Here is a 19,640-nt window from a genome sequence, read left to right as displayed (position 1 = left end):
AGTTAATAATAAACTCATCAGTTAATAATAAACTCTTCAGTTAATAATAAACTCATCAGTTAATAATAAACTCTTCAGTTAATAATAAACTCATCAGTTAATAATAAACTCTTCAGTTAATAATAAACTCATCAGTTAATAATAAACTCTTCAGTTAATAATAAACTCATCAGTTAATAATAAACTCATCAGTTAATAATAAACTCTTCAGTTAATAATAAACTCATCAGTTAATAATAAACTCTTCAGTTAATAAACTCTTCAGTTAATAATAAACTCATCAGTTAATAAACTCTTCAGTTAATAATAAACTCTTCAGTTAATGATAAATTCTTCAGTTAATAAACTCTTCAGTTAATAATAAACTCATCAGTTAATAAACTCTTCAGTTAATGATAAACTCTTCAGTTAATAATAAACTCATCAGTTAATAATAAACTCTTCAGTTAATAATAAACTTACACACAGCTCATTATAATGAGATCAGATCTCTGAGCTGCTGTAAATCTTTGAATCAGAGCGATTCTCAAGCAGAGAATAAATATTTGTCTTATTAAATTGTATAATTCCTAAATAAATAATCTTCTTGCAGCTTTTATAGCGACGCTCCATCATTTCCATCCAGTCGTACTAACTCATAAACTAACTCATAAACTAACTACTAACTCATAAATATGAGGACAGGAGGAGTCTGAGCTGCACTATATTTACCTTTTTACTCTGAAAATAAAGTAATATTCTATATTATCTCTGATGTGAGATGACCTTCCTGTAAACAGTAAAGTGTAAGAACAGTGGTCCTGCATATATAATCAATGAGACCTTTAAGATGGTTATTAGATGTATATTTATTGAATAAAACCTGTAATCATGGCCATATTTACACTGAGCAGTATGGTTAGGGTTCACCTCGTTTTATCATGTTTTAATTCACTGTTCAACCTCATATTAATACTCGTATAATATTAATATCTCATATTTTTACTATGACACCAAACAAAGTTGGCAGCTATCTATGAGTTCAGTTTACTAACCAGCTGCTAATTAGCTACAAAACTCTCAAATATTTAATTAGGAAATAGGTTGAGGCTAAAAACTGGGTTATGAAATATTAGTGTTTTTGTCAGGTAACCAGAAACATAATTTAGGCCCTAAACGGTGGTGAATTTGTAATAACTACACCGAGTTAAAGAGAAATTGGCTTCACCTTATCAAGTTGGTGCCAAAACATCTCAAAAGCTGCTGCAAAGGTTCAGTAACAGTTAGCAAAGAAGCAGAATATGTAGCACAAAGCAGTTTCTTCTGAATAATTACTACAATTACATCATAAACAGAAGCATTACAGACATAAATAAACGCTCTGAGAGCCATAAACTGACAGGAAACAGAAAAGAAAGGAGGGCGGATGAAGCGGGCTAAACAGAAGGTTACAGAACGTTTACGTGTTCATTTTAAGGTTCTTCCAGGCGTTTTCTGTCATCTGTGAGCACTGCAGCGTGGAACTGTCGTCCTCCTCCGGCTCTGGGACACCAGAGAGGATCTCATATCACCCAGTGGGTTAGAAAGAGGAGGGCGTGGGGATCCAAACACCCTATTCAGCCCTTTAATTTAGCCTCCAACAATAGCTCCACAGTCCTGTTCAGCAGGGGGGGCAGAGGCTGAGATGCTGTTGCAGCCACACCTCAGAGTGAACTTTTCTCTGATTACAGGCGAAGTGAAACGCTGCCGGAGCAGCCGAGCTCAGGAAAGTACCCGTTTCCACCAGGAGCACGGCTAATATGGGCCTGATTAAGGCTTCAGTTTAGATGCTTCAACAGAGGAGCTGCTTAAACAGACCTGTACCTGTCCACCTGAGCTGTGAGAGAACAGATCAGGGACTGTTTGCACTGAGCGTTGGCTGCATTCGGCGCTTCAGGCGGATTTAACTCCTGATGTAAGCCGGGTTAGGGTTCATATTCCCACAGACGTTTGTGAGGAAATGTGAGGACAAACTGGTGGTTATTACTGAAAACAGCTGCAGTTAGCAGATAACTGCTCTGAGGGTGATGGTTGTCATGTGGGCCACTGATGGACATTACCGTTAGCATCTTATCAAAAGTTAACATTTAATTTAATTTCTCAGCTGGAAGAACTCGATGCTCTGATTTGTTTGGACTTGGACACAGAAACGCTCTTTTCTGAAGTCACTGGAGTGACTTTAGCTCCATTTATTACTCCAGATTGTGTTTTATTACAGCTAAATAACCGCTTTATCTGTTATTAAATATCTGATATATAACTTTATAACGACCCACCTCAGAATATCCGGGTCCTTGGTTCTGGAGTTCGGGGTAGCAGGATGTTTGTCTTAGATGCGACTGGGGGGGGGGGGGGGGGGTCTTTGTTGATTCGGCTTCCAGATGCCTTCAGTTTATTCTCTGGGGAGTTTGGTGTGAAAAGACTCTTTGTCGTGTTATCTGTGGGACTCTCGGCTGCTACTGTAAGGCTGCATGAATCAGGGGTCAAATTATTAAGATAAGTAAGAAGAAACCCAGATTTTCCTACCAGAACATGACATTAATAAGTAGTGTTACCACTCTTTACCTGTTAGTGACCCAGTGGTCACCAAAAACCATCATAGTAAGATGATGATGTGACATTTAGGCATAAAAAGGCATCACTGAGCAGTTATAGGTTAAATATTACCTGGATTTTAAACATTAACCATAACTCTGGTTCACACTGTGGCTGAAAAAAGAAAGAAAAGGAAAAACCTTGAATGCATCTGTCCTGATATTCAAAGGCTCTGCTTTTATCCAGAGACTGTGGCTATAACAGCAAGGAAGAAAGAAAGAACCGGAAATGACTCACTCAGTGGCCAAGGTGACCGGAGTATGAATGAAAAACTGACAATATACGGAGGAGGAGCTCTAAAAATAACTCGACACTCGACCACTGAGCCCACCTTCCTGTGATGAAGTGGGTTCGCTTCAGCTGTGTTTGTGCCAGAGGAAGACTGATTATAATGCTGCTATTCCTCCTCAGACGAGCACAGGAGGCTGGCTGCCTTCACTCCAGGAATAAGTCCTGTAAGGGCAGCATCGGCTTCCTGCGTTCGGCAGCTACAGCGAGGAATGGGACGTTTCCACAGGGAAGCGGGCAGATGGCCTTAAGGCGCCTGAAAAGGTGCATCGCTGCTTCCTTTCTGAGCACAAGAGGAAGCTGCAGGCAGCAGATGTGAATACAGAAGAAGGGGAAGTGAGGGAGGATGGAGAAAGACTAATTGAGTTTGGGCATGCTAAGGAAATTCAGTTCATTTAACAATTTAAGATGCCTCCGAGCTGTTGGGTTCCACCGGGGCTGGATTATCTGCTGTTCCCTCACAAATACTTTGGTAGTTTGGGTGGAATTTATTCCACAGTTTAGACATTCCTTTATGCGTCATAAACTGGCATAAAATGACAAACTGGACAGATTCAAGGCTTTTCCACTGGGTGAAAATGTCGTGAGAAGAAAGAGTTCAGAAAAGTTTCAGAGTGTTGATGCATGCATGAGAACTAAGAGGACAAAGGGAGGAGATGGATGCAGGGAGACTGCTCACAGTGGCTTACTTTCAGCTAACATCTCAGAGATGCAGCATGTTGTCAGCAAAAGCTAAAAGAACCTGAGGATTAGCTCCATTTAACAATTACCATAAACATCTGTGGAAAGCTAACACATTCAACATGATATTTAGCATGAACACGCCGTTTCTGACCTTATAACTTCTGCTTAACTTCACCTAAATGCTCAGCTGATGGAGCTGCATGTCGGCTAAAGTGCGGACAAAGAAGTGTAACTGCTGTAAATCACACAAAATGAAGAACCTTCCTTCATACGGTTAGCATCGGAAGCTAACAGCCGCTCCTGCACACTTCTGAGTCGATCTGCTGCTCCGTGTGAGCTCCAGAGCTCATTATACAACTTAGTTTGGAGCTTTTCAAAACACGAGTTTTATTGAGACAGTAACTGGAGAAAAAGGACGGTTTTAGACATTGTTGTAAAATACTAAACTTCATTTTCAGATGAAGAGTCAGGAGTGTCGTCAGCTTTATTTGGCACCACAAACTCTCTGTCTGCTGACTTAATTACGTACAAAACTCATTTAGAGTGTTTGCACATAAATGAGTGGCTTTGTCTCTTTTTTTCTGTTTCTTGGCAGTCTGTATAAAAAACATCACCTGATGATAATTATTCAGGTGCTCATTTTAAGGCTATTTTACTTCTCACTTTCAGGCTGTAATCAGTCAGATAAGTGTGTGGCTGTAAGAATAGAGGAGAGATCTCACTGATAACCTGATGCTAAATAGGCAGCTCATGCAAATGTGAGGCAGGATTTTACTAAATCCTAGTTTTCAGTTCATCTTGCTCTGACTGTTTGATCCTGTGTCGTCTGCAGATTTCTGCCATAAAGATGAAAACATCCTTAATTCTGTCACGTTGGGAAACATCTGAGATCAGAATATGTTTAAGCATTTGGCAGAAGCCTTCATCCAAAGCGACATACAGGGAGGCAGTCAGGGTCAGGGTCAGGGGTCAGGGTCAGGGGTCAGGGTCAGGGGTCAGGTTCAGCACAGAATATGAAGTTACTGCGGCTGTGAAGAGCACAGAATATGTTATTAGTTGAATATCTTTGACGTTAGAGTCGAAGCAGAGTGATAAAACACCATGTGCTCTGACTCTGTACCTCAGCACTATTTAGCAGAAAAACACCCTGAAGCTTGTCTTACAGAAGAACAGCAGCTGGGCAGCTTCACGGGAAGCTTTCAGATCCTTTATCTGGAGACCTCTGATGATGATTGGAGTGAATCAGTCGCACTTCATGAGCTCTTCCTAAGTCCTGTATGCAGAGTGCAACGAGGGAGTGAAACAGCTGGCTGACTTCACAGCTGCTCACTCAGCTGGATGAAGGTCTGGATGAAAACCCAGCAGCTGGATGAACATCTGCCTGAAAACCCAGCAGCTGGATGAAGATCTGCCTGAAAACCCAGCAGCTGGATGAAGATCTGGATGGAAACCCAGCAGCTGGATGAAGATCTGGATGAAAACCCAGCAGCTGGATGAAGATCTGGATGAAAACCCAGCAGCTGGATGAAGATCTGGATGGAAACCCAGCAGCTGGATGAAAACCCAGCAGCTGGATGAAAACCCAGCAGCTGGATGAAGATCTGGATGGAAACCCAGCAGCTGGATGAAGGTCTGGATGAAAACCCAGCAGCTGGATGAAAACCCAGCAGCTGGATGAAAACCCAGCAGCTGGATGGAAACCCAGCAGCTGGATGGAAACCCAGCAGCTGGATGGAAACCCAGCAGCTGGATGGAAACCCAGCAGCTGGATGGAAACCCAGCAGCTGGATGAAAACCCAGCAGCTGGATGAAAACCCAGCAGCTGGATGGAAACCCAGCAGCTGGATGCTGCAGCGCAGCTGATGGATGTTATGAGGCTCTCCAGGACTTTCGTTTCCGCCCCAGACATCATCAGAGGTTGACTTTAGAAGCAGCGTGATCATTGCATCAGTGAATTGAGGGTTGTATGTGCCATCTGACAGCTGGAGGCCCATTTCAGCCTGTAAAAGCATTCTTTGTGGCGTGTGATGTACATCAAGCAATTTAGGTGCATAAATCGATGTAATTCACTCAGTTTCAGCTTCAACAGACTCAGATTTCCTTCAACAAACATGGAAAAGAAAAACGGCTCATTCCTCTGGCCGTCTTGTTTTTGTGGCTTTCCCTGCCCTCTGAATGCCTGTTTGCATCCCTCTGACTGCTCATCGGGCTGATTCATAGGTCCCTGCAGCCTCTGGAGGCAACAAACAGACGCATTTCTGTGGTTCTGTGCTGACTCTGTGCCTTGCTGCTGCCACTCAGGTCAGGAGGAAAACAGATGACATGTTTAAGGAGTGACGAGACGTTTCTTCTTCTGATAATCCAGCGCTTTCACACCCTAAAGCTCATTTCCCAAAAACACTTCTGTCTTGTAAGAACTCTATTTGCTGTAAAACGTGTTAAAGTAAAGATCTTATTACAGTTAATTTAAATGTGCTGAGTCATGACAGGCACACAGGGTTCAACATAAAGTTTTATTTATCTTTCTTTAGACTCATTTAAACTCTGTTAGTGATGGAAAATGCAAATGTTTCAAGGAAAACTGCAACAGAACAGTAATAACACAGGAAAACGGGGTTAAAAGAGGTCAGTGTGGCTGAGTTTTTGTGAAAGACGTTAGCATCTTCGACCCGTCGGATGTGCCTTCTTGGCAAAAAGTCCTCGTTAGCTCGCTGCTATTCCTCTTCATAATTCAGACATGTCAAACAGAGGCGGCTCAGCCCCATCTCTTGTACCATTTTCTTGTGAAAATGACTGAAAAGGAAGTTTCAGGCTGTAACACCATGTTTAGGCAGATTATTATGGGTTCATAAGTCTTTGAACAAGCAGCAGAAACCTTTACATTCAGATGCCGGCTCATCTGCTGACGTTATATTATTATATTCTTATACCAGTAAGTTACTCCTCACTAACTAAACAACTGAAAATCCTTACTGGGAGGCGTGAACCTGAGGTAGAAGTGCACTGATTGGATAAATGTATCTTATTTCCTAACCTGAGGCTATTCCGCTGAGTCAATAAACCAAAAGCACCAGGACAGCCACAATCGGACTCTTTATTGGAGCTCTGCAGGGTCAGACTTGGCCTGGAAAACCCCCATCGATGCTAAAGCACCCTGCAGGTCTGCTGCTGATCTTTAGGATAATCACTGCTAGGTGCAAACACCCATAAGTCCAACTGAGAGGGGAACTATTGGCCTCACTCTGGTAATGCCGCCCCAAGTCATCAGTGAGCAGAACACATGAATTTGAAGTTAAATTCAGCCTAAAGTTGTTTGATTTTGCGATTGGAAAGAAACCTCAGAGTCCAGGTTTGATTTCTGTGGGTTTTTTAGTACTGATGAAGCTTTTCATTCTACTTCATCTATGGGAGAGCAGAGCTGTGAACACATGACTCCGTTTAACCATTAGAATGATAGTAAAGCGCCTTCAGCTGAAATTGCAGTGCGGTCACCAAACAGCGCTCCAAACAAAATGTAAATGTGGCTAATATCAGTGTTTTTGTTTTTCCTCCCCGTTGTATTGTTCCTGAAGTGGGAGTGTAATTCACTGCCTGCAAAAACGGATTCATTAGCATCTGTTGGTTTCCATTAAGCGGCTGTGTTTGGATGAGAGCATGCTGAAAGGATCACCAGGGCTACATGAACTGCAGCATCAGATGTGACAACAATGCCTGCTACCCTGCTGTGAATGTTTTCGTGCATAAGACAGAGCAAAGGGAGGCATGTGGGTGATGGACGAGGATCAGGCAGCTGCAGAGCTGCTCCGACAAAGAGTCCATGCTAAGAATCAGTTGTCCATGTGATATATCAGAGCTTTTTCCAGAAATAACTAAGCACTAGATGGCTAAAAACGAGAGAATCTACATTGATATATGACTATAAGCTTGTCATACTCCGGCTACTTGCAGCTATAGGAAAGCTAACGGAGGGAATTCTACACAAACCTCTACTGGGACCACTTCATCGACACGCATGGCTGCAGCACAGCAGCTATGAGCTAACAGCAGCTATGAGCTAACAGAGCTATGAGCTAACAGAGCTATGAGCTAACAGCAGCTCTGAGCTAACAGAGCTATGAGCTAACAGAGCTATGAGCTAACAGCAGCTATGAGCTAACAGAGCTATAGCACACGTTCATTCATTCATTCTTCTTAAAGTATTGGTGAAATAAAGACAGATAATGCCTTATTTAGAGGCTGCATCCTCTAAGCCCCGTTCACTCCGTTATATGGATCTCCAGTTATCTAAATATCTTCTGAAGGAAGCCGACTTTCACCAAACTGTTCTCAGTGAGCAGATGAACGTATTTCATGCCAGAAATAAGGTTTAAAAACCCCGGAGTTCCCCTTTAATCCTTAGGGTCAGTGACCTGACCTGACCATCCAGTGTGGAAGTCCTTGTTTTCAGTACAGCATTCTGTAAGTGATGCTCTATTTATGACCGAGATCATCCAGTGTTACTTAAACCAACAACAACAACCACACATTGTGCAGTTTACAAGTGTCGGGGGAAATCATGCCTGTTTGATAGCTACGATCATGAAATACATTTGGGCCGATGCAGGGAAAACACAGAACTATATCAGCTGACTACAAGCTGTACTTAAGCTAAAGCTAACGCAGCTACAGACCGAAAGGCAACATGATGGCAGCGGTTAGAGATGACGGCTCATTGAGATGACTGACAGCACTGAGTGGCTAAATGAGGGGGCCAAAGGCAGAGCTAGCAACAGATTTTTGGTGCTGCAAGCTTTAAGTTCTCATTTTCTTGAACAACATTCCAGACTTTTATATCTGACTTCAGCCTCGCTGTCATGTTTTACAGCCCCACTACTTTCAAGGCTATGAGCGCCTCAGTCATTATGCTTTTCAGTACAGCACTTGAGTTGACCTTCCCTGACATTTTAATGGCCTCCTTCGACATGGAAGAGATGTTTTCTAACATCTCACTGCAGCTACGTAGAAGCCATCTGTCTTTGTAGCTGACAGGAAACATACGGTCCGTGTTACTGTGGAGAAAATGGATGGGTTGGCAGCTGAGGCCGGCAGCTTTAGGAGGAATGCCGAAACCAAGTGAAAACGACTCGATGAGCTTATCTGTGGGAGTGGAGGAATGCGAGCCTGACCAAAAACAACCATCTACTGTAATGGTGTACAAAGGTTCTGATGGTCAATGGAGAGATAAAACTGACTCAACCTTAAATCAACTGACGTTTTAATCATTTTCAGCATGGAGATGAGTGAATAAAGCCTTCCAGCGGCTGTGAACCGGAGAGCAAACACAGGGTGACTTAAGAAAGCAGAAAATCTTACCTGACTTGCCCACCCCCGCTCTGCCGAAGACACCCAGCTTCACCTCCGGGCTTTTGGCCATGACAGCAACTGCGACCAGCGAAGCTCAGCGAGCCAATCGGTGAGCTCAGAGGTCAGCCAACCATCCTCTCGTCCAAGCAGAAGGAAGCAGACTAAAACTGATAAAAACAGAAATGCTTCTGTCAGTTCTCCTGGGTTACAGAGCATCTGAACATTTAGCTCAACAAAGAAAGCTTCAGATCCATCATCTTTAAGCCAAGTGTAAGTGCCTAAATATATCCATGCATACAGTATCATATAAATGGTTCCTAGGAGACAGGTTTTACACGTAAAGAGGTGCATGTCCCCAGCTAAGAGAGACTTGGCACAAAAGCCACACTTTTGCAGTAAAAGGATCTGTTTCATCCTGATTGAACAGGCCTCAGTCTGAGGAGAAGAAGGTAGAACGATGAGTTCAGAGGTGGAAAACGGTGCTGGTGCTGACTGAAGAGGGTTAACTCTCAAAGAAGGAAACAGCCCCTTTTTTTAACTCTGGAGACACAGATGATTTTAAAGAAAAAATATAACATTAACAAATGTTTTGCGTTAAAATTTCATCTTAAAAGTAAACGACTTGTTTTTGGAACTTTTCTTGTTGATATTCAGTTTATAACTGAACTGCAGTATTTGCTCTTATTTAAAGTTTAACAGTTAAGATTTATTATGTTGAACATAAAGACTCCATCGTACAGACTCCATCGCACAGACTCCATCGTACAGACTCCATCGTACAGACTCCATCGCACAGACTCCATCGTACAGACTCCATCGTACTGACTCCATCGCACAGACTCCATCGCACAGACTCCATCGCACAGACTCCATCGCACAGACTCCATCGCACAGACTCCATCGTACAGACTCCATCGCACAGACTCCATCGCACAGACTCCATCGCACAGACTCCATCGTACAGACTCCATCGTACAGACTCCATCGCACAGACTCCATCGTACAGACTCCATCGTACTGACTCCATCGCACAGACTCCATCGCACAGACTCCATCGCATCGCACAGACTCCATCGTACAGACTCCATCGCATAGACTCCATCGCACAGACTCCATCGCACAGACTCCATCGCACAGACTCCATCGCACAGACTCCATCGCACAGACTCCATCGCATCGCACAGACTCCATCGCACAGACTCCATCGCATCGCACAGACTCCATCGTACAGACTCCATCGTACAGACTCCATCGTACAGACTCCATCGTACAGACTCCATCGCACAGACTCCATCGCACAGACTCCATCGCACAGACTCCATCGTACAGACTCCATCGCACAGACTCCATCGCACAGACTCCATCGCATAGACTCCATCGCACAGACTCCATCGCACAGACTCCATCGCACAGACTCCATCGCACAGACTCCATCGCACAGACTCCATCGCATCGCACAGACTCCATCGCACAGACTCCATCGCATCGCACAGACTCCATCGTACAGACTCCATCGTACAGACTCCATCGTACAGACTCCATCGCACAGACTCCATCGCACAGACTCCATCGCACAGACTCCATCGCACAGACTCCATCGCACAGACTCCATCGTACAGACTCCATCGCACAGACTCCATCGTACAGACTCCATCGTATTGACTCCATCGCACTGACTCCATCGCACAGACTCCATCGCACAGACTCCATCGTACAGACTCCATCGCACAGACTCCATCGCACAGACTCCATCGCACAGACTCCATCGCATCGCACAGACTCCATCGCACAGACTCCATCGCATCGCACAGACTCCATCGTACAGACTCCATCGCACAGACTCCATCGCACAGACTCCATCGCACAGACTCCATCGCACAGACTCCAACGTACAGACTCCATCGCACAGACTCCATCGTACTGACTCCATCGTACAGACTCAGCGGCACAGACACCATCGTACAGACTCCATCGTACTGACTCAGCGGCACAGACTCCATCGCACAGACTCCATCGTACAGACTCCATCGTACAGACTCCATCGTACAGACTCCATCGTACAGACTCCATCGCACAGACTCCATCGCACAGACTCCATCGTACAGACTCAGCGGCACAGACTCCATCGTACAGACTCCATCGTACTGACTCAGCGGCACAGACTCCATCGCACTGACTCAGCGGCACAGACTCCATCGCACAGACTCCATCGTACAGACTCCATCGTACAGACTCCATCATACTGACTCAGCGGCACAGACTCCATCGTACAGACTCCATCATACTGACTCAGCGGCACAGACTCCATCGTACAGACTCCATCGTACAGACTCCATCGCACAGACTCAGCGGCACAGACTCCATCGCACAGACTCCATCGTACAGACTCCATCATACTGACTCAGCGGCACAGACTCCATCGTACAGACTCCATCGTACAGACTCCATCGTACAGACTCCATCGCACAGACTCAACACAACATAAGTCAGAACACCTTTCAGTTCGCTACTTCTGGGATGTGTTTGCTGTTGGTTGGTTGTTTGGATGAAGAATACCTCATTCTTTCTTCAGAGAAACTTTTCTTTCAGCTGCTCTTTCCTCGATGCGCTCTACTATTTACTTTAAGATACCGAACACATGTTTCATTGGATATCAGATCGCGGTCTTCACTTATTTTTTTCTTCTTCAGAAAATGTCTTTAGCTGTTTGTTTCTGATCATTATCAAGCTGGAACATTTCTCATCTGACAAGCCTCTGGAGCCTGGGAGTCAGGCTTTCATGGAGCTATTTATAAATGCCACCTCCTCACATCATCATACTCCCACCTCTGTGCTTCACTGTCTGCACGAAGCTCTCGTTGTGACCAGCTTCATGCCAAACATACAGAGCTGAACAAGTTTATTTTGGCTTCATCTGACTGAAGAATGTTCCTCGTGCTCTTCAGGCATGCTTTCATGTTCTTTAACAAGCTTTGTGCTGGAGAGGAAGCATGAGATTTTTTATCTTGGATGCTGTCCATAGAGGCTGACATGTAGCAAGTTTTCACAGAAATAACTTTCTACTCTGATAACCCTGAAACCAAGTCGAGACTGTCGAGGTTGTGGACTAATCCTGGAGCCATTTCTGAAGATGGACACTTCAGTTCTGAACAGGGTCACGATGGCTGGATCCATTACCTCCTGATTGCTGCTCAAACCGTCTGGTTAGTAACTAAATGAACTTATCTCACTGAGCTAAGGCGTCGTATCTGTTGTCCGGGTGAAAATTAGAGAAAATTGATCAAAATCTTTAACAAAAGATGTTTTGGTTCAAATCTTTGAAGATTCAGAGAGTTTCGCTCAGTGCCAGATGTGCCAGATGTTGAGCTGCTGTCCCTCTTCCTGACTGATTACTTCTGGACTCTGAGAACAAATGAAACTAACAGATATGAACACCAGTTCTTGGCCACTCAGACACTGAAGCCAGAATCAGGATCTGATTGAAAGACATGGGGGGGGTCAGTTATTATTAGACTAACAGTGTGGGTGCCTCCATTTAACACTGAGAATAAAACGGTGAGTAAAACACTTCCTGCTGCTGTTAATCAGTCCAAGCTGATGACCCTCACACACCTTCAGCTCCACAGGACAGAACGGCTGCAGTGACACAAGTCAATAAGGCTTCACTTTTAAACACCAGTCTGAGCTTTAATGCTGCCTCTCTTTTTTCTTTTTGCCTGTTTTTTCATGAAAGTGCATGAAAATGAGAGGAAGATGGAGGCAGCTCGCTGTAGACCGACTCAAACCTTTTGAAAAGAAAACACAACTGCAGCCCGATTAAACAGCCAAGCACAGGTCTGTTTGATAAGAAAACAAGCAGCTGTGAAGTCTTCTCACCAGATAATTATCTGAAACCTCCGTCCTGAACTTCTTTTGATAACAAACTGACGCAGATGAAAATCTGACTGGAATCTATAGCAGAGTAACTCCAGAGGAATCCTTACACAGCTTAAGAAACGCAGCGATGGCTGAGATAACAGCCAACAAACAGCCTGACGGGGACTGTTTGAGCGCTCAGTTTTCAGCCTTTACAGTTTGAGCAGCTGAAGATGAAGGCTGCGCAGTAATGAAGTTAATCAGGCTGCTAACTTACAGCAGGAGCTTTTTCACAAGCTGCAACAGCCTGATGTGAAAGCAAATGATTCACACCCAGATGGGTCATTCGTCTGCTGAAGTGAAAGACTGACGGCTTATTAACCTTCTCTTTTTAGGAGTTTTATCTCCATAAAACCCGAACACACTGAGCTGCATATGGAGGCAAAGCTGAAGGTGTTTAATCTCATCTCATCTGACATGAGACGTTTGGTTGTTGGACAGAAGCGACGGTCATCAGTTCCACTTTAATTAAGTGTCATGCATTTATAATTATGGTGTTTTTGATCAGGACAAGTTCTACTTTTTTCTGTGTATAACTGACTGCTGGTTAATGCCTGCTGCACCTTCACATCATACAGTAAGGATAACAGCCCAGACTCTTCCTTTAGCTTCCCGTAGTTCATCAGCTTCTGCAATATGAGCCACAGAGTAAATGATCTGACATAACTGTGGAGTTCTGCTCTAAGAGGAGAAGTTTAACTCGCTGTTTGCTGAGGTTCAGGCAGCACAGAGTTGACCTGATGTGTTGGATAATGATGCAGAAATATCAAGAGAAACAGAAGCTGTCGGTTACACTGATAAAATAACACAGAGAATAAAAAATCTGTTATTTGAGCAGTAAAATGTCTTCATGAAAAGTTGTGTTAAACACTAGAAGAAAAAAGCTGAAGTGATTCATTTGGCTAACTGGTTTAAAAGCTGCTGTTTCATGCCTCTGAATACTGATGTGAGATGCAGCAAAGACGTCAAACTACAGATTCGGCACTCTTTGTCTCCTGGAAATAGAAGCTGAGACGTGTTTGGGTGAGTGTCTGCGCCAAAATAAATGTTAGACAACTTCACACTGGTTTAAATTATGAGGTGGCAAGCTTCCCGTTTTCTGCTGTTTCCCTGCACACAGTCGCTGTTTAAGCTAACGTTTCCCCTGCTGTACCAACACACGTCCATGTATGGTGAGGCGATTTGGTGCAGCTCAGCAGCGAGACGATCCTCCATCTTTGTGTCTCTCTCAGCAGGGGTCATCATGGCAGCTGCCAGTGTCTTTAAATATTTGTTTTAGTCTTTAATATGGACGCCTTTAACCAGACCGCACAGTCATAACAGTGATGATGTAGTGAGGCTCTAACAGTCCCAACAGCCACGTTTTGTTCTGGCCAACCCGTTTAGTTTGAGTAGTTTGCAGGACAAAGATAACTTTCTGGTCTATCTGTGAGCACCACATGCACTTTTTCATCCTCCAGAAAGCCTTTGTGAGACCAGTGATAAACCATATAAAGTCCTTCTCTAGAACTAGTTGAGTTTGACACAGAAAAGTTAATTTTGTTATGTTTATATTGACTAAGAGCTGTATCCTCTGGTTTTTATGCTAAGATAAGCTAACTGGCTCCTTCATATTCAGTGGCGTATCGTACTCTTTTCCACGGTAAGGCCAGTCCAGTCCTCAGACCAGTGAAACTACGACTTCTCTCAGTGATCTCGTCCTTAAACCAATGAAAGCAGAAAACATTTTCTGTGAGACAAGAAGAGAAAGATCTGATTTCCTGTTACAGACATCAGTAATTATGATGCTAACATCCTCAGATCGTTGCAGTGGGAACCGGACCAGGCAGATTTCTTACATCTGAGATCAGTCTGCTGGGTTAAAACAACCAAATTCTGTTCTTCAGATTTTTCTGTTATGTTCATGAATCAAGTCTGAAAATGTGACTGAAAAGGATCTCATTGAACTATGAATTCACCTGTGGTCTCCTGCAGGTCTGCTCAGATAATATCTGCCTGTTTTCTCACATGAAAGATAAGACAAACTGCTTAAACACAGCAGACAACTCGTGCCCTCACAACTTTCTTCTATTTGAAGCAAGGTTTGTGCTAAAAACACAGGATTTATCACTTTAATCTGTGGTTTCTGAGCTGAACCTTCTCAGAGCTCCAACTTTTCTGTTCTCAGTGGGAAAAAGTTTGGATCTTTTCATCTCTGATGCTGAGTTTTTCAGGCATCTGATGTTCATGCAAAGCATATAGATATCAAATCTATTTTTACAGTGTTTGAACACAGATATTATGAACTGGATCATTTGACAAGAGAATAAAAAAGGGAATATTTTCTAATAAATTGTTCGTTTCTGCTCGTTTCCTCTTTGTCTGCTTTATATCTCGTGCATACGAAGCTCCAAAGTGATCCTTTCCTCTCCCACACTACAGCAGGAAATCTCCATTGAGAAAAGCAGTGTCTCCCCAGATCAAACTACTTCACATTTTGCCATTTCTGGCCTCCACCCACTCCATCATCCAGACTTTCCAACACTCGCCTCCATCATTGACGTTCGAGGACAGACTGCATCAGGAGGATATTTCTGCTTGAGGCAGTTTTTCTGACTGCAACACAAAAAGAATATTTCAACATAGCTTTAAGGTCAGTGTACCACAGCACTCCAATGAAACTGAAGGAGCTGTCTCACATTTTTGGAAACACTGACATGTTTGTTTGCCACCTCTGTGTCAGACAGGATGATTATCCACTTTATCTCAGCTTCATCCAGTCCAGAGACAGACACGCCATGACAGGCTTCGCTGAACAGAACAAAAAACCTGGAATCAGCAGGATGCTTTTAGCTCGGCCCAATCAAAACTGGGAGGGATCTGGCTAACAAGACGCAGCATGTGAATCCATTCAGTTTTGTTTCCAGAGTATATATTTTTTTAGAACAACTTGCAGAAAAGCTGGTGTGAAACTGATATTTATAGTCTGTTTTATTAAGTCTTCAGTGAGGGTAAATCTTCTTGTTCTGGACTTCTGATGTGACTTTCTCTCTTACAACATTTGAAGGTGTTGACTTCTCTCATGTGTTTCTTGCTAAATTCTGAGATGAAATGTCCTGCAGATGCACCAAAATCGGCTTCCAGATGTCCTCCTTCTAAAAAACCAACAACACGTGTTTTAATTTGTGGATTAAAATAAAACATGCCGTCTAAATTGGATTGAGTCGGTTAGCTAGTAATGTTAGCTTATTCTAAGCTAAGCTAACATATCCTGGCTGTAGAGGAAACTTTTCATCTGACCCTCAACAGTACAATAAGCAAAGATATGAACTGAGTATATATATCCCTGAGCATATTCCAGAGTATATATCTGAGCATATTCCAGAGTATATATCCCTGAGCATATTCCAGAGTATATATCTGAGCATTTTCCAGAGAATATATCCCTGAGCATATTCCAGAGTATATATCTGAGCATTTTCCAGAGAATATATCCCTGAGCATATTCCAGAGAATATATCTGAGCATATTCCAGAGTATATATCCCTGAGCATATTCCAGAGTATATATCCCTGAGCATATTCCAGAGTATATATCCCTGAGCATATTCCAGAGTATATATTTGAGCATATTCCAGAGAATATATCCCTGAGCATATTCCAGAGTATATATCCCTGAGCATATTCCAGAGTATATATCCCTGAGCATTTTCCAGAGTATATATCTGAGCATATTCCAGAGTATATATCTGAGCATATTCCAGAGTGTTGTCAGGTTTTTATCCATTTTTTTTGGTTACACATGGACCTCTGCTCTACAGGGACTCGGTCCAACTGTCAAAGTGGGCACGTGGATGTTTTTTTCCACTGTGTACCCAGCTGGGTTTTGTGTCATTTTTACTTTGAGAAATGGATCTGGGTGGTGGTGCTGTGGTTTTGTGAGATTACAGAGCGTACAGCTCCAAACCATGGGAGGAGACCTGCTGCACCACTGGCTATAGAAAGACAGCAAACCGCAGGACTGCCATCAAAATACATACAGGAAGACGATGCTGCAGCAGGAGAAGAAGCAGTTATTCACTGTTGGGATAACCGGTCAACAGCACCTAGATCTGAGTCATTTAAGTGAAAGTGAAGACTAAACCTCAAAGATGCACAAGCTTGGTCTACATTTGGACCCACGCATTAAAAAGTTGCTCAGTGGTTTCATTCCCACTCCAAAACTTCAGAGTACCTTTTAAAATGGAAAATGTTCAATAATCACGATCTAATTATTGTTTCTAAGTATTCATTATGAATAATTATTTAACTGTATGTATTATATTATTGATGTCCTATTATATTATTATTATATTATTGATATCTTCACTTTTACTATTATAAAAGTGAAGATATCATCAGCACCCCCCCCCCCCTTTTTTTTGGAAAGTTTTGATCGAAACAGTGACTTTAATAAACTTTAAGTAGAATAAAATCAAATTAACTCACTTGTAGTAGGTTTGGTACTTCAGTGGGAGCCACATCATTAGGTGATTATTTGTTAATACGTAGTTATTTTACTGTCATTAGTCACAAAACAGGATGAATTGATGCTGCGGGTGAAACCTGCAGTTTTCCCGTCCTCTGACCCTGCTCTATGAGGAACCCTCCGTGGTGCTCCGTTAGATACCCGCTAATCCTGCTGAGATCTGGGCTGTTGTGTAACAGGTGGGGCCGCCACGGCAGATTCCACCGGTGTAAGGAACAGCAAAGTGAGATAAATCTTCATATTAAAGGAGACCAAAGCAACAGACCTGTAAGTGATTTACTACACCATTACTGTTGAATTAGTTCCAGTTTAAAGAGGATTTGTCACCGAAAGCTTCAATGCAGAAACACTTGCAGCCTGTAAAAAAGGGTCATGACAAATAATTTATCACAGCTTCTGGATACATTTTTTCCACCTGTGAAATCTTTAAGGAGGGCGACCTTCTGAAAGATTTCACAGAGTAATATCAGAGCCCAGAAGTGCGCTGCTGGCCCCTGAGGGGACGCGCCTCACCTGAAAACACCGGCAGAGACACTCACCAGCGGCGGCTCACTGTGGAAAAAATCCCCGGTGCGGAAACGTGGATCAGGTGAATCAGAATAAGTGTGAGTCGGGGGGGAGTGAGGGGGAGTTGGCAGGTCCGTGGATCAAAAATTATGAAGATCTTCTGAGATGAAGATGCGGACGCAGCGCACCGCTGGATGGAATCAGCGGTTTACGCAGAGCGGCGGGTGAATGAACGGTGGGATCCTGATCGAGCGGACCGAGCAGCAGCTCCGGCTGAGATGAATGAGTCCTGAAAACACAGGGTCAGTGGAAATATACGGAGCGGAGCTGCTGCATGCCGCTGCATGACCGCAGAGGGACGACAGGGACCTCTGGCGTCAGGAAGTGGTAACAGAGTTCCACCCGTCGATTTTAAAATGTGTTTCTCTTGTAGAGAAAGAGGAAGTTCTTTCAGTCACATTTGAACTAATTTGGGCTGAATTGAATCATGAAAGCAGCAGCTTAAATGTTTTTTCCACTGATGGTTTAATCAAATATTACTTCTGACATTATGCTTCAGGTTTATTGTAAATTAATAATTGGGTTCTTTGTCAGTTGCTTTGACCAGGTTTACAATTTGTGATCATATTTAGAGACCTGGGATGTACTTATATGCATATATATGATATATCACGATATATATCGTGATATATTATGCTGAATAAGCACAGCCATGCATGTGCTGTAAATATTTGAATATGACCCTCAGAATGAATCCAGTCTGACACTGAAAGGTAATCCTGGTCAATCAAAATAAATCAACACATGTGAAACTGAGCCTAAATTAAGTCTTTGAATTGAGTCTTTATAAAAAAAGAAAATTAATTAAAAAACCCACATTCCTCTGAAAATGCTCAGATACAAAGGAGGAGTGAAAAAGCAGAAAATGCCCAAAGAATAACTCTGAAAGAGCTTCAGAAAGCTGCAGAACTGTTGATCAGGACACTTTAAAGGTTACAGAAAGCTGCAGAACTGTTGATCAGGACACTTTAAAGGTTTCAGAAAGCTGCAGAACTGTTGATCAGGACACTTTAAAGGTTTCAGAAAGCTGCAGAACTGTTGATCAGGACACTTTAAAGGTTTCAGAAAGCTGCAGAACTGTTGATCAGGACACTTTAAAGGTTTCAGAAAGCTGCAGAACTGTTGATCAGGACACTTTAAAGGTTACAGAAAGCTGCAGAACTGTTGATCAGGACACTTTAAAGGTTTCAGAAAGCTGCAGAACTGTTGATCAGGACACTTTAAAGGTTTCAGAAAGCTGCAGAACTGTTGATCAGGACACTTTAAAGGTTTCAGAAAGCTGCAGAACTGTTGATCAGGACACTTTAAAGGTTTCAGAAAGCTGCAGAACTGTTGATCAGGACACTTTAAAGGTTTCAGAAAGCTGCAGAACTGTTGATCAGGACACTTTAAAGGTTTCAGAAAGCTGCAGAACTGTTGATCAGGACACTTTAAAGGTTTCAGAAAGCTGCAGAACTATTGATCAGGACACTTTAAAGGTTTCAGAAAGCTGCAGAACTGTTGATCAGGACACTTTAAAGGTTTCAGAAAGCTGCAGAACTGTTGATCAGGACACTTTAAAGGTTTCAGAAAGCTGCAGAACTGTTGATCAGGACACTTTAAAGGTTTCAGAAAGCTGCAGAACTGTTGATCAGGACACTTTAAAGGTTTCAGAAAGCTGCAGAACTGTTGATCAGGACACTTTAAAGGTTACAGAAAGCTGCAGAACTGTTGATCAGGACACT

General features: G+C 43.0%; 1 protein-coding gene across 2 annotated transcripts in view; it reads right to left on the bottom strand.

Moving 5' to 3' along the window:
* Positions 1-18,099, bottom strand: part of rerg (RAS-like, estrogen-regulated, growth inhibitor) — a 60,392-nt gene extending 42,293 nt beyond the window's left edge. Inside the window, exons 1-2 of one of the 2 annotated variants that reach the window (XM_072379117.1) lie at positions 17,863-18,099; positions 8,938-9,095 (exon numbers count right to left, since the gene is read on the bottom strand). In XM_072379117.1, the coding sequence (XP_072235218.1) occupies positions 8,938-8,998 (61 nt within the window). In that variant the 5' untranslated portion in view covers positions 8,999-9,095; positions 17,863-18,099. The remainder of the gene's footprint in view (positions 1-8,937; positions 9,096-17,862) is intronic. The other variant, XM_072379116.1, reaches the window with a different exon arrangement.
* Between the last annotated feature and the right edge of the window lie 1,541 nt (positions 18,100-19,640).

Source organism: Leuresthes tenuis, unplaced genomic scaffold (assembly GCF_036924035.1).
Source record: "Leuresthes tenuis unplaced genomic scaffold, fLeuTen1.0.hap1 SCAF_35, whole genome shotgun sequence".
Taxonomy (NCBI): domain Eukaryota; kingdom Metazoa; phylum Chordata; class Actinopteri; order Atheriniformes; family Atherinopsidae; genus Leuresthes; species Leuresthes tenuis.
This window is presented reverse-complemented; position numbering and strand designations above follow the sequence as displayed.